The sequence below is a fragment of the Pogonomyrmex barbatus genome, unplaced genomic scaffold (assembly GCF_055798465.1).
Source record: "Pogonomyrmex barbatus isolate J1 unplaced genomic scaffold, ASM5579846v1 scaffold18, whole genome shotgun sequence".
NCBI lineage: Eukaryota > Metazoa > Arthropoda > Insecta > Hymenoptera > Formicidae > Pogonomyrmex > Pogonomyrmex barbatus.
In genome coordinates, this window is record NW_028297114.1 from 1,906,218 (window position 1) to 1,919,579 (window position 13,362).

The following is a 13,362-nucleotide window of genomic DNA, read 5'->3' on the forward strand; positions in this document are numbered from 1 at the left end:
AGAAAAGAAAATTTTAAGATTAGTGAATTTACTCTTAATCAAATTCCTTGAGTTAGTCAAATTCCAATTTAAAATCTCAATCTTATCTTAATCTACTTTATGGCTTGTTTACATCGTCCACTTTATATGCGTACTGACTAATAACTTTCTATTAAATTATTTTAATTTTTGGCCATACATGCAAACATATATATATATATATATATATATATATATATATAATACCTATATTTCATTTTGAAAAGTTACCAATTAGTACGCGTATCAAGTGCTCGGTCAAGTATAAACTAGGGCTATATCTCTTCCAAATTCTTAAAATTAAAAAAAGATAAAAGTAAATTAAACTGAAAATGCAAACGATAGCAAATATTTCTACAAATAGAAATATTTATTAGAATAACTGGATACAGAAAACGAACATTTTGAATGATAAAAGAGGATTCAGAATGAGCCAAAGGCAATGAAAAAGAAACAAATAAAAATAACGCAATTGTTTAATTGTGTTATCTTTATTTGTTTCTTTTTCATTGCCTTTGGTTCATTCTGAATCCTCTTTTATCATTAAAAATGCCTCTAAAAATGGTTTATAAACTTTTTGGCTGTGAATCATTTTTAAAAGCACTTTATCGATAAAACAGGATTCAGAATGTAGGCCTTTATCTGGAATTGATTTATGACTTTGACTTTGAACTTTATCAGGTCTTGACAAAATTTTTGAAATTTTATGCTTTTATTCTTAAAATGTATATTAAAATGTATATTCCTAAAATGTATTTACGTAACGTATATACTGATAAAATATAAAAATCTATGAATGTTGCTTTTATTCTTAAAATGTATATGTGTATTTATGTAAATGTATATACTGATAAAATATAAAAATCTATGAATATATTCAGTAAAAACAAACAAGTCTAAAAAGCGCATAAAAAAACAAATTTTCATTAATGTGTGTATCAGCCTTAAATGTTTATTCATTCGTGATTGAGTCATGGCTTCGTCCGTTCTTTACAATTTATAGCTGCTATTGTAAACAAATTTACCGATGATATATCCGTTATATATTTAAGTCGAAAATGAAGAAACACGGCTTAATATACGCAAGCAAAACTGAAGATAAATCTATATTGTAGAATATTTTATCTTTGTACGAAACGAATGGAGACTGTTCGCATTTTAAGGTTAAGTTAAATTTGCTGTTGAATCTTAAGTTAAATCCTGCTGAAAATAGAAAAATAAAAAGGAACATCGATCGCTTTCAAGATGACATTACCTGGCATTGGGGTATTTGGCACAGGCAGTATTGTTAGAATTATTATACCTTTCCTGAGAGAGAAGGGTTTCAGGATCGAAGCTATATGGGGTCGTACGTTGGCAGAGGTTTCAGAGGTGGCGAAAGATCTTCAGATACCTTTTCACACCAGTCGCATAGATGATGTTCTTCTAAGGAAAGACGTAGACCTGATCTTCATAATGTGCTCACCAAGTCTGCATTCACAAATTGCTGTTAAAGCTCTAGGGATAGGGAAGCATGTCGTATGTGATAAACCTGCGGGCTTGAGTCAAAGTGAAGCTTTGAAGATGGTGCGGGCTGCACAGTATTATCCTTCGCTGATTAGCATAGTTAATCATAGCCTAAGGTTTTTGCCAGCCTTTGTACACATGAAAAAAGCATTAGAAGATGGATATCTGGGAGGTTCTGTGACAATCATAGAAGTACGAGTACATATGGGAAGTTTGTTACACAATGGTAAATACAAACAAATTTTTGATATATTTAAAAGAATATATAATTTTGAGATTGTATAAAATCTTTGTAGAATCTTGAAATTATATAAAAGATTTTTAAATCAAGAGATTTTTAATTCAAACAAAAATTAAAGGTAAAACATTCTAAATTCACTTACAAAATTCTGTGAAAATGATTGATTTATTAAAATCTTTTTTCAGGATATGATTGGCTATGTGATGACACAATGGGTGGTGGAATCTTGGCATTGGTGGGCAGTCATGTTATAGATTTGATTTTTCATTTAATGGGTCAACGAGCATCAAGGGTGCATGCTGTTGTGAGAACGTTTACTGAAACAACAAAATATATTAATGGGATTAGACATGTTACATCGCCAGATTTCTGTAGCTTTCAAATGGAGTTGAGCGGTGGTACCTTGGTAACAGCTACTCTAAGCAATCATCTGCAGGGACAACTCTCCCAAGAAGTGCTAATATGTGGCGGTGGAAATCATTTGATCGTGCGAGGTGGAGACCTCTATGGATGTCGCGGTGAACAAGAAGAAATTCTATATCGCGATATGGACGACTTGCAAGGAATATCATTACCAGTTGTGGACTCTATACCTAGGCCGTACATCAAAGGACTTAGAAAAATGATTGCAGCATTGAGGGAAGCCTTTCAATCTGTGGAAGATAAAAGAGGCTGGATTAAGGAGCCAGTATTCTCTGCTTCTACATTCGAAGACGGTCTGTACGTGCAAGCGGTCATTGATGCGCTACGACAAAGTAACAAACAGCGTGGATGGGCTAAAGTTAACATCTTGACAGAAGAACCGGATCCGAATCCCTTGCTGAGTGCCGCTGTTAGAGCTACAGCCATCTCGATTTAAAAGTCTGCTTTACAAAGCTTTTTATTTATGTGAAAAAATTCACTGGTACTGCTTTACATTCGATATACCTAGAAATTGATAGATTATGAGACTACATATAGATTATATATGTATAGAAATATACATCAATACATTAATTATAATGTGAAGTAATACTTAACCGTTTCGTCAATTTCTATTTTTCCATTTAATTAATTTATTATTATGTAAGTTAACTCATTTTCATCTAGGAAAAATGTTAATATATAATTTAAATATCACTATTGTATATTATACATGTATACTTATGTATGAAAATATTTATATTTATAAATACTGGTTGTGCTAGAAGCATAAAAATTTCGTAATTATTCCTATTTTTTTTTTTTTTTCAAAAAATATCTGTTTAAAAACTGAACATAATTCCCTGAACGATTTGAAAATTATCTAATTTTTTTATTTACATTGATTCTTCTCTTTCTCTCTCTTTCTCTCTCTTTTATTCTTTTAAAAAGGTGTAATAATATGAGAACTAGATAATATATTTAGGGTATATATTTTATTTTAAAATTATTAATATGTATATAAAATTTAATAACATTCTGAGATGATGTACCTTGCATACCTTCTAGCTATTTTATTAATCTATGATTGTAATGCGCGATAGCCGCCCTTTTTGAGCATTTACCCGCGTAACCGACGTGAGTTCAAAGATGGCAGATGATAATGTTGACGAAGCTATGGAAATCGAAGTTTTACCCTCCACGAGCAATAGTGATATGAAAACCAAGGAAAGGGACGGAAAATCTGCAAATTTACCATGGTATATTTTATTTTTTGCGACAAAAAGTTCCACTTCTAAGAATTATTTTTATTATTTTATTTTGTTTAGGTTATCCTTTCATTCTTGATTATAGGGATTTTGCAGCTCTGAAACAAAGTGATATATTTAAGCATAAGAAACAATCATTTATTTCATAAAAAATATAATTATAGAATACTCTTCAAATTATTTTAAATTGACATTTGATTTATATATATATATATGGAGATAAAAAACATAATATTGCCATATTGTAAATGACAGTAATATTATTTATTATAATGAGAATTGCCTAGAATGTTATAAATTATTTATTAAGAATTTAGAAGAAAGAATTAGAATTCATCAATAATATATTGAAAATTTAGGAAGAAATGTTATTAATTATTGTTGTCTAGGATTGAAAAATATCGACCTCAAGTGTTTTCCGACATTGTTGGCAATGAAGATACTATAACCAGATTATCAGTCTTTGCTCAACATGGAAATGTTCCAAATATCATTATTTCTGGTCCACCTGGAGTAGGTAAAACTACTACAATTTTATGTTTGGCTCGTACTCTATTAGGACCAGCATTTAAGGAAGCTGTACTTGAACTGAATGCTTCGAATGAAAGAGGAATAGATGTGGTTAGAAATAAAATCAAAATGTTTGCACAAAAAAAGGTATAGTATGGAATAATGAGTTCTCTTTATTAATTAATTTTATATTTTCATATAATTATTTTAATTTGCAGGTGAATCTTTCAAAAGGAAAGCATAAAATCATTATTTTAGATGAAGCAGACAGCATGACTGATGGTGCGCAACAGGCATTACGCCGAACAATGGAAATTTATAGTAACACAACTAGATTTGCTCTTGCATGCAATAATTCAGAGGAAATTATTGAGCCTATACAATCACGATGTGCTATGTTAAGATATGGAAAATTAACGGATGCTGAAGTTTTAGCTAAAATCCTCGAAGTCTGCAAAAAAGAAAATGTAATTAAAACATTTACAGATAGAAGCTTTAATTTAATTCAGAAAATTATTTACACTCCACTGTTGATAGGTTTCTTATACAGATGATGGTATGGAAGCGATTGTGTTCACAGCTCAAGGAGATATGAGACAAGCTTTAAATAATCTGCAGTCTACGCATAATGGATTTAATCATGTAAATGCAGAAAATGTATTTAAAGTCTGTGACGAACCTCACCCTTTAATTGTCAAAGATATGTTGGATAATTGTATAAAAGGAGATGTTACCAAAGCATGCACGGTAAAACATATTTTTAAAAAGATATTAATATATTTGTACATATCCAGATATATATCATATTAAATTTATGAATTGTATTTGCTAGGTAATGGATCATTTCTGGAAAATGGGATATTCTGCGGAAGATATAATCGGCAATGTATTCAAAGTTTGTAAAAATCATGTTATGGATGAGAAACTAAAACTGAAATTTGTTAAGGTAAATTATAGATTATTATATCAATAATACAATATTATATTTGCATTATTTTGTTTTTATATACAGCTTTAAACATTTAATAAATTTATAGGAAATTGCATTGACACATATGGGAATAGTAGAAGGTATTAGTAGTTTGTTACAGTTACATGCCCTAGTAGCAAAGCTTTGTCGCATTTGCATATCGAAGTAATTGTAAAAAAAATGATTATACCTTATTATCCTTTAATAAATATGTTTATACATTTTCATTATATATATTTTTAATGTCTCATAATTTTGTCAGGTTTTGGAAATATCTCGACAAATTATTTTTCTGAATCTTTATTTTTTTGTAATACACGCACGACATTCGTAGAATATATTGTACTTGGAATTCTCTTAGTTATTCTATTTCAAAGTAGAGTCACAATAACTTTGTACATTTATACATTAATATAACACATTTGCTTATGGTTCCTATTTGGACCGATCGCAAATATTCTTTTAATAATAAAAAAAAATTTATACATTTTATTGATAATCTTATGAATTGCAGTGTAGAATTGCAGTGTAATGAGTTTATCATTTTTACATGTATAGTTTGCATTAGTAAATATTACGCATTTTATTTAGAAGCTCAGCTCATTAAATTATGTAGAGTACTTGACGTTTATAATGCTCATGAAGCATTATCCGTTCTTATTTGATATTCGGGGAACAACAAAAATTAAATATTAATTTCTATTAAAAGCTGGAAATCAAAGCTGAAAATTAAAAGCTGAAAATCAAAAAACATAATATTCTCTTAGAAAGCATATATAAATATAATTGTTTTCATCAATAACTTTGTTAGGAGTGAAGACGAGTATGCATTTCAAAATACATGATAGAGATTTTAAGCAAGTACTTTTTAAACTTAGGCAGTGCATCTGTCATCAAATTTATTCAAAGTTGAATATCCGTAATAATATATACGACTTATCAGTCTTGTTTTTTTTTTATTCTCTCAAAGAGATAATACTTCATTTTAGGAAATGAATATAAGATTTCATGAGAATATTAACTAAAGAAGAAGAATATTAATTAAAATAACCTTTGTTATTGATTCTATTCTCACGACATGATATGTACTCTTAATATATAACATACTATAATTATTATACCATATATATGTATCTTATTATATACTCATAAAACTAATCTTAATTATAGACAATCAATATGAAATGTGCTAGTCATTAAATTTGATAAAGCATACATAGATTAAACTTTATTTCGACGCGTTAGCAATTTGCATTGTAATCAATTCCAAACGCGTCTCGAGGATTCATTAAATAGGACCTTCGTACATCCTTTTCATTCTTATCATTAATAATATCGACATTGCGCCACTTTTTCTTGTAATTTTTGCCGTAACGTCAAGGTAATAAAGTAGCGACATTTGATAATATGCGATGCTGCGCTTTCAAAATTTCCAACAATTTCGGGAATCGCTTTCGCTTATCCAGCTTTCCTCCTCCTATCTTTCCGTTCTCTCGTCCGAGAAACGTTCGTGAATTCGCAACGTTCAGCACCATTTCTCCATTGGCACGGACGTCAAGTGCGCTCTCGGCTTCGGAGAGGGCCATCGCAGGGCGCTCTGACACGACTCTGCCCTGGAGGGTGTCCTCGGGGGTGGTTGCGGCAGACTAGCGTGAGACTCCTGGGAATTCGCATTCATGTTCCCATTCGCCTCGGGCCGCGATGAGATTTTCTCCGCGGGTGGATCGCCGCGGTGATTCCTCTTCGTCGGCTTTCGCGTCACGTCATGCTGCGGCGCGGCCGGCGGCGCGCTCTCCACGGATTGAAGACTCGCCGCGCGATGTAAGGAGAGCCGCAGCGGTTTCTTCGGCGGTGCCGGACGAGTCTTGGCTTCCTGAAAACTGTACGCTGCCGATATTTCTGAATTCTCCGATGCACGTGACTGGGAATCCTAAAATATGAAAGTTATATACAAATACTGCAAGAGACATATAGTTTGATGAGGTATATGTAGTATACTTCATTATGAAGTATATAGAAAAATTATTTGACAAAGGTGTATGCAAAATTGAGAAAATTTTGTGATAAAATCAATCGTCATGAAACTTGACATAGATATAATATGAGGTAAAATATGAAGCAAAATCTAACAAAAATCGAATGGTCCTGATCAAAAGCTAAAAGATGGATTCGGTGGGTCGTGTGACGGCAGTGTCCATTTGTCACTCATATAATTTCAGTTTGATGATAGAATAACATTGTTCGTGAATGGCTCTTCACAAATACTGCAGCTTTGCCGGCTACATGATGAATGAAGAGCTATGATTTCATACAATTTGGTAAAATAAACGATTAATGATTAGCAACATTTTATCCATTTTTTCTTTGGCCATATCGATATTCATTTCTTCATAATCTTCACGAGAGTGAAGAAAATGTGTAGACACTGAGTGGAAACTAAAAACTTCGAAATGATCAATTTGTGAGCTATGAAAAGAATTTTTTGGTGCAATAGAAGATAACGGAAAACAGTATGATGAATTGATGGTGATAACTGAAGATTACCGCTCGCACACATTCAACCTGCCAATTGCCAATATTTGTTTAATGGACCATTCATGAACAACATTATCCTATTGCCAAAATGAGATTGTTGAGTAGCACTGCCGCCACACGATCCATCGGGCCCATTTTCTGGTTTTGACCAAGATCCATTCATTTAACCATTCGATTTTGATTAGATTTCTTCATATTTTACCTTATATCATATCCATGTCAAGTTTCATGACGATTGGTTTTGTACTACAAAATTTTTCCAATTTTGCATACTCCTTTTGCAAAAGAAAAATTCTCTAAAGGGCAAGTGTTATTTTCCTTAACTCTTCCTGTACGTAGATAATATGTACAGAATAAGAATAACTAATGATAGTAATTGATTCAAGATACACCTAATTATTTTGAATACATGATGAAGATTTGAAATTATTTTGAATAATAATCAAGACAAAATTTTTTTAAACATATTAAATACCTGTAAACGATAATAAGTCGGCTCAGAGTCGAATTCCAGGGATTGCAGCTGCGAGCCGCTCTTGCGACTTTTGTGCAAGTGCTCCATAGCGGATTCGACGCGTGGTGATCTGCGACGTTGCATCTGCGACTGCATCGGTGACTGTTTGCAGTCGAGACTAGCCGTTGACCTGGCCAGCTGGAGACCCTGGTGCTTCTGTCGGTTCCGAGATTTGTGGTGGCCATTCGCAACTCCATCGGATGAGAAATCGAGCTCGCGTTGGCTCCTTGAGTCCGTTAAGCGCCTGGAATGATCGCTGTGTCTACTTCGAACGATCGGCAAACTTTGTCGCAATTCCGTGCAGCTTTTCACGTTGAGACCAGGTAGATTCGCCGTTACGAGCGCCGTTACTTGAGGCCCTTTTTGGAAAACCTATAATATAAAATTAAATTTTTAAATCAAAACGTTATCGGCTGTATCAATTTCGATTAATTCTTAACAATCTAATTAAAATATATTTAATTATACTAACAGATATCATATTTTCTAATTATATTCTTTGCTGCCTTACAACAAAAATCCTGAAACCCAAAATTTTAAACTTTAGAATGAATACAAAAACTAAAATAAATGTTAATATAAAATTGAATCTTTTCCATCAGACGAATCAAGGAATGAAGTATTTATATTTATTCAGTACATCGACTAAGATGCAATTGTTAGTTTCTCCCTTCGGAGATATTAATTTTAAAAATAATAAATTAAGAATAAGAATATAAATTAAAAATTAGAATTTTGATATTAATTTAAATATAATTAGGGTTCATCAATGTTCATTTGAAGAATCTTTATTCGTCGAATGTTTCTGCTGAAGAAACGCAGAGTTATCTCGTTTATCTCGTTTCAGGATATGCCAACGCTTGCCTGTACATGTCCCTGACGACTCGGCGGCGGGTCTTCAGTGGGAACCTCGGTCCTGCTTGGCGCCAGGAGATCTCTGACCTGTTCCTCAAGATAACCGATCCTGTGTGTCAGTCTGAGATTATCGGAGCGCAAAGTGCGCAACGCAGCGAGAGATTCGCCCTTTCGAAGGACCACTATTTGCGCGGCGTCGGGAGCGACAGCCAAAAGTCGCGCTAGATCGCTTCTACCCGCTCCTACCACCAGTTTTCCATTTACCTCCAAGATCCTGGGAAAAATATTGACCAATAAATCGTATGTAATTACATCGCATTCTATTCTAAAGCTTGGCCAACTTCAATGATCTATAACAATCTGAATTCAGGATTCTATTGATATTTTCATGCATTGTATAACAAGGCATTTGACAAATAAGTGAAAAAAAAAATATATAAAATATGTATTAAACTATACAGATATATCGAAATGCACGATTTATAATTTTAATTTTTTTCCTAAATTCTCTCCTGGGAGTTATATAGATCATTTAAGATAAATTTCAGATATTGCTGAACAAGCATTTCTCGGTGAAGTTACAAAAATGCTATTTTAACAGAAAATAATCATGAAGAAGTAATAATTTATGAATTCTGTTTCTCCCAATTTAACAATTTAATTATACTAAAAGCTGATTATGTCCTCATTTTTCTGCCTCTTTCGATTCAAATAATTTTATATCGTTAGAATTATTTTAGCAACATTGATAGAAGATAATAAAAAATCTTTTAATTTGATATATTATTCTTCAAGATGACACAATATCAATTATTTATGCTAATCGAAACAGCTCAAGCTGACAATTGTTATATGATATTTAATTACAAACTTACATTCCACGTGATCAAATTATAAAGCGAAATTATGCACGGAACTGGGCTTAATGACGCGTATCGAATAGCAGTGTGTGGGAAAAAGACTATGCTCGCAGAGCAAAGTGCGCGATGCACGTTGTCTTCAGTTATTTCGTGAGAGGCAACGCGACGGGTTTGAACCAAAAATCCGAGTAATTTTAATAAGCAAAACATATCTTATTCTATATTCAAAATCTCCAACTTTACATTTTGACATAATTTAATTCTCATTATTAGAACACTTAATATCGAAAACTAATAAAGAGAAGAATGTTTCAAAAAAGAGGATCGTATTTTTACTAAAAAAAAAATAGATTCTACATATTAATTAGAAATACACTTTAAGAATTTGCCTGAAGCAATATTTTAATTTATATTCAGTATTTTAATAATTATTAATAATTACAAAGCATTTTAATTTATCCAAGTATTTTAATATTCTGTATTTATAGATTTAACGAATGTTTAAAATTCGAATGATAATCATTGTGTTCTTTTGTACATTCCACCATATTTATCTCCGAGCATTATGCGATTCAAAGGTGCGGTCGAGGACGTCGTATGTGCGTCCGCTCGAAAATTAATGGGCTCTTCAAATCTAACGTCCAACAGTTCACAGTGCGCACTAATTTTAACAAGTGATTTTTGAGCGACCGTCGCGTCGCGAGCAACTCCGGAACGTCGTACAGTGAATTCCCTTGAGTAGTTGTACTGGTGGAAAATGGTAGGTGGGGTCATGTGAAGTCGCGGGTGCAATTAACGGGGGCACACGGCGAACTTCCGGTGCCGCTTCACGCTACAGCGACCCGTTGGGAACCGAATGTCAAGATTGCCGCATTGTTCTTCCCCGATAGCCGCGTTAGTATTATAACGTAGTATTACTATCTACTACACCATCGCGCACAAACACTATGATTCCCCGACACCCTTCTTTTACCCGTTCCGTAACTAACAGGGCTGTGCGCGAATTAATAGAGAGAGTTCTTTGAATTCCGACTCTTTCCACTGCGATTCTCCTCGAGCCTCTCGATTGAATTCGAGAGGTGATTTCTATGGGGAATCGCCGGCGTGGCGAGGGCACAAATTGTTTTCCGTTCACTTCGCAAATGTAATTCGGGACATGCGAGGATGGTTACATGCAGCTGAACAGCTTCATGAATCATCGAGAAACGACGTATCGTTCCGAAGCGTGAGCCGCGAGAGCGGCGTAATCGTTACGTCGACAGAAACAGGACTTTTTCCGCTCCTGTTAGACAATGATTAAAGAGCGCGCGAAATGGAACGGTTACCCCCGGCTCTCGCAGTTACGTGCGCTGCCGACTCCTTTCACAGAAACGCGGAGGAGCGTTGTCTCGTCCGCGTTGTTGTAACATCTCCGAGGAGGAGAGCAGTAAAACAAAACCGTCGACGCTCGATTTACAGTTCCGTACTCGGAAAGTTCCACGCTGTCAATATGTTTGGTCTTTATAAGTTTCAAATTTCGGAATGCCAATACGTTTCCCAGAATGATATATTACCAAAATTCGTAGAAATAATTTTCTAGAAAAAAAAAAAAAATTATACCTGACATTTTAAATATAAAATAAAATTTCTTAAATATTAAAATTATTTCTTTTTTTTTAAATCTCTATAACTAGAATTTAATAAATTCTATCTAGAAAGGAACTTATAAAGGAAAGAATTAAAAATCTCGATTAAAAATCTGAGATTACTTATTAACTTATTTTAATGTTTAAAACAAAATATAAATTTAATCTGCAAATAAGATTACCTTTATATTTATCAAAGAATATACCGCTGAAGTTTGACCTCATTTTTGCGAGATTCATCATATATATTGTGTTTGATGCGATGATAAGACAAACGAAGAAATATGAAATGGACATCGTTACGTGAGGCGAGAATCAAGGAAATTCACGGATTTCATGTCGGAACCGACGCATCCGTTTGTCTGTCGACAGGGCGCAGCTGCGCGATTTATACTCGATGACTCGCGAATTCCGTGCGGTGCACGACAATACGAACCTGTCTCCTTTACAAAGACCGGAATCCTCCACGGCCCAGTCAACGTAGAGACCGATCGCATCGTCCCTGGGTCCTGCTCCAAAACGAGGACTTTTCGGATCCGCGCTGACTTCTACCGCGTGGATCGTGACTTGCGTCGAGCCGGAAATGCAGCTGCAAGCAGGACGATGAACTTAAGCCTCGACGAAAAGTACAACAAACAGCGGTCAATATAATTTTCCCTTCCAAAAAAAATCCATAAGCTGTATTTACAAATACGATTTTAATACACAAATTTTGATCGAAAAATATCTAATGATAAAAAAGCACATTATACAAAAAAGTTAATTTAAAAGAAAGTTTTTACATAGATCCTTCTCGAAGAAAAATCTCTCTATTTTAATAAAAATTTATATTTTAAATAAATCGTAATAATTTATGAAAAACAATGAAATTAGATATACAATAAGATACTAGGTATACAAAAGGTATACAAAACATACAAGTAAAAAATGTATACCTGAATATCGTGTCATTTTTTTGTTTTTCTTGAGTTTCGGCCAACTCTAAAGCAGCTTGAAGGGCTCTACTTTCTTCGTGAAGAGTCAGCAGTTCGAGTTCCTCGCGGCCTAATCTGTATTCCAATTCTGCTTGCTGTATGCGGACGTCAATATTGCTGAAACAAACGCAATTGAGTGTTACTTAAAGTTAACATTAAACATTATAAAAACTGACGAAGGGATAAAATATTATTTCAACAATTGCAATAACATGCATTTTTTAATTTTGCAATTTGACAAGCGTTCAGCTTTTCTTTTTACGCTATTCTATAGACTCTAAATGTAAATTCCTCTGTACTGCCGTGTTTATGGCAGACGTTCGCGGATCGCGGCGTGGTATCGGTAATCGCGATTTACGATAACGCGATCGAATAAGCCCGCGGCGATCTCTTCGTACTCACTCCGTGATATCGAGACGCTCGAGCGCGAGCTTCAGGTTCTTAATAGCCAGGCGCTTATTGTCGGCGTCCCGTCGTAGCCTTTGAAGCCGCTCCTCAGCCGCTTTCCTGTCGGCCTCGGTCAAGGGTGGCGCACCGTTACGTAATGCCAGTCTGCTGCTCAGCGTGTTGCAAAGCTGGCCCTTGAGCCTGAAAAAATAACGAGGGGCACGAATGCCGTGACTGGGAAGAAAACACCTTCGCTACCTGCGCCTTGAAGACGCATGCCCCGAATTTACTTCCCTTTCGTTTTATAAATATCCGCGATTATCGCTTTTCAGAAAAAAAATAACGTTACATCTGTCTTGTTGTATAAAATGCGTAAAATACCTCGCTTGTTATTACGTTTCAATAAGAGTGTGAAATTTTAAAAAAAGCATTGCTAATTTTATTCATATTTCGATTTTCTTCTTCTATTTTGTAGCCATGCCATTTATGATTAAGCACTTATGAAAGACACAAACTTTTTGCATCGTACGATTTTGCATCGATTTAATATAAGGTGAAGTCGCAGTCAAATTTATGTGCACGGTATATCTGGGTAGGTTCGCTCATTTTCTTTCGCTCATTTGTTATTTCCTGGCGCACGATCATTATAATAAAGGAATGGGACGTGATCAATTGCTCTTCGCCGGCCGTATATCTC

General features: G+C 34.2%; 3 protein-coding genes across 5 annotated transcripts in view; 2 read left to right on the top strand and 1 right to left on the bottom strand.

The window, feature by feature from the left end:
• Positions 1-944: 944 nt before the first annotated feature.
• LOC148936984 (glucose-fructose oxidoreductase domain-containing protein 1) lies at positions 945-2,963 on the top strand. The gene is made up of 2 exons (XM_011649519.3): positions 945-1,750; positions 1,951-2,963. The coding sequence occupies exons 1-2, from the start codon at positions 1,264-1,266 to the stop codon at positions 2,622-2,624; spliced, it is 1,161 nt and encodes a 386-aa protein (XP_011647821.1). The 5' UTR covers positions 945-1,263; the 3' UTR covers positions 2,625-2,963.
• Positions 2,964-3,258: 295 nt separating this feature from the next.
• RfC4 (replication factor C subunit RfC4) lies at positions 3,259-5,147 on the top strand. The gene is made up of 6 exons (XM_011649527.3): positions 3,259-3,426; positions 3,825-4,092; positions 4,164-4,412; positions 4,483-4,692; positions 4,778-4,891; positions 4,983-5,147. The coding sequence occupies exons 1-6, from the start codon at positions 3,317-3,319 to the stop codon at positions 5,082-5,084; spliced, it is 1,053 nt and encodes a 350-aa protein (XP_011647829.2). The 5' UTR covers positions 3,259-3,316; the 3' UTR covers positions 5,085-5,147.
• Positions 5,148-5,199: 52 nt separating this feature from the next.
• The window catches only part of sprt (PDZ domain-containing protein sprite), a 78,243-nt gene continuing 70,080 nt past the window's right edge, over positions 5,200-13,362 (bottom strand). For all 3 annotated transcript variants that reach the window (XM_011649521.2, XM_011649520.2, XM_011649524.3), the window contains 6 exons: positions 12,681-12,866; positions 12,240-12,395; positions 11,741-11,893; positions 8,829-9,093; positions 7,926-8,336; positions 5,200-6,845 (listed from right to left, as the gene is read on the bottom strand). In XM_011649521.2, the coding sequence (XP_011647823.2) occupies positions 6,441-6,845; positions 7,926-8,336; positions 8,829-9,093; positions 11,741-11,893; positions 12,240-12,395; positions 12,681-12,866 (1,576 nt within the window). In that variant the 3' untranslated portion in view covers positions 5,200-6,440. The remainder of the gene's footprint in view (positions 6,846-7,925; positions 8,337-8,828; positions 9,094-11,740; positions 11,894-12,239; positions 12,396-12,680; positions 12,867-13,362) is intronic.

What these genes read in the sequence shown, in the direction of transcription:
- LOC148936984 (XM_011649519.3), top strand. Translation starts at nt 1,264, where the DNA reads ATGACATTACCTGGCATTGGGGTATTTGGCACAGGCAGTATTGTTAGA. An exon ending in GGGAAGTTTGTTACACAATG is followed by an intron (nt 1,751 to 1,950) that starts GTAAATACAAAC and finishes ATCTTTTTTCAG; the next exon opens with GATATGATTGGCTATGTGAT.
- RfC4 (XM_011649527.3), top strand. Translation starts at nt 3,317, where the DNA reads ATGGCAGATGATAATGTTGACGAAGCTATGGAAATCGAAGTTTTACCC. An exon ending in AAATCTGCAAATTTACCATG is followed by an intron (nt 3,427 to 3,824) that starts GTATATTTTATT and finishes ATTGTTGTCTAG; the next exon opens with GATTGAAAAATATCGACCTC. An exon ending in AAGTCTGCAAAAAAGAAAAT is followed by an intron (nt 4,413 to 4,482) that starts GTAATTAAAACA and finishes CACTGTTGATAG; the next exon opens with GTTTCTTATACAGATGATGG.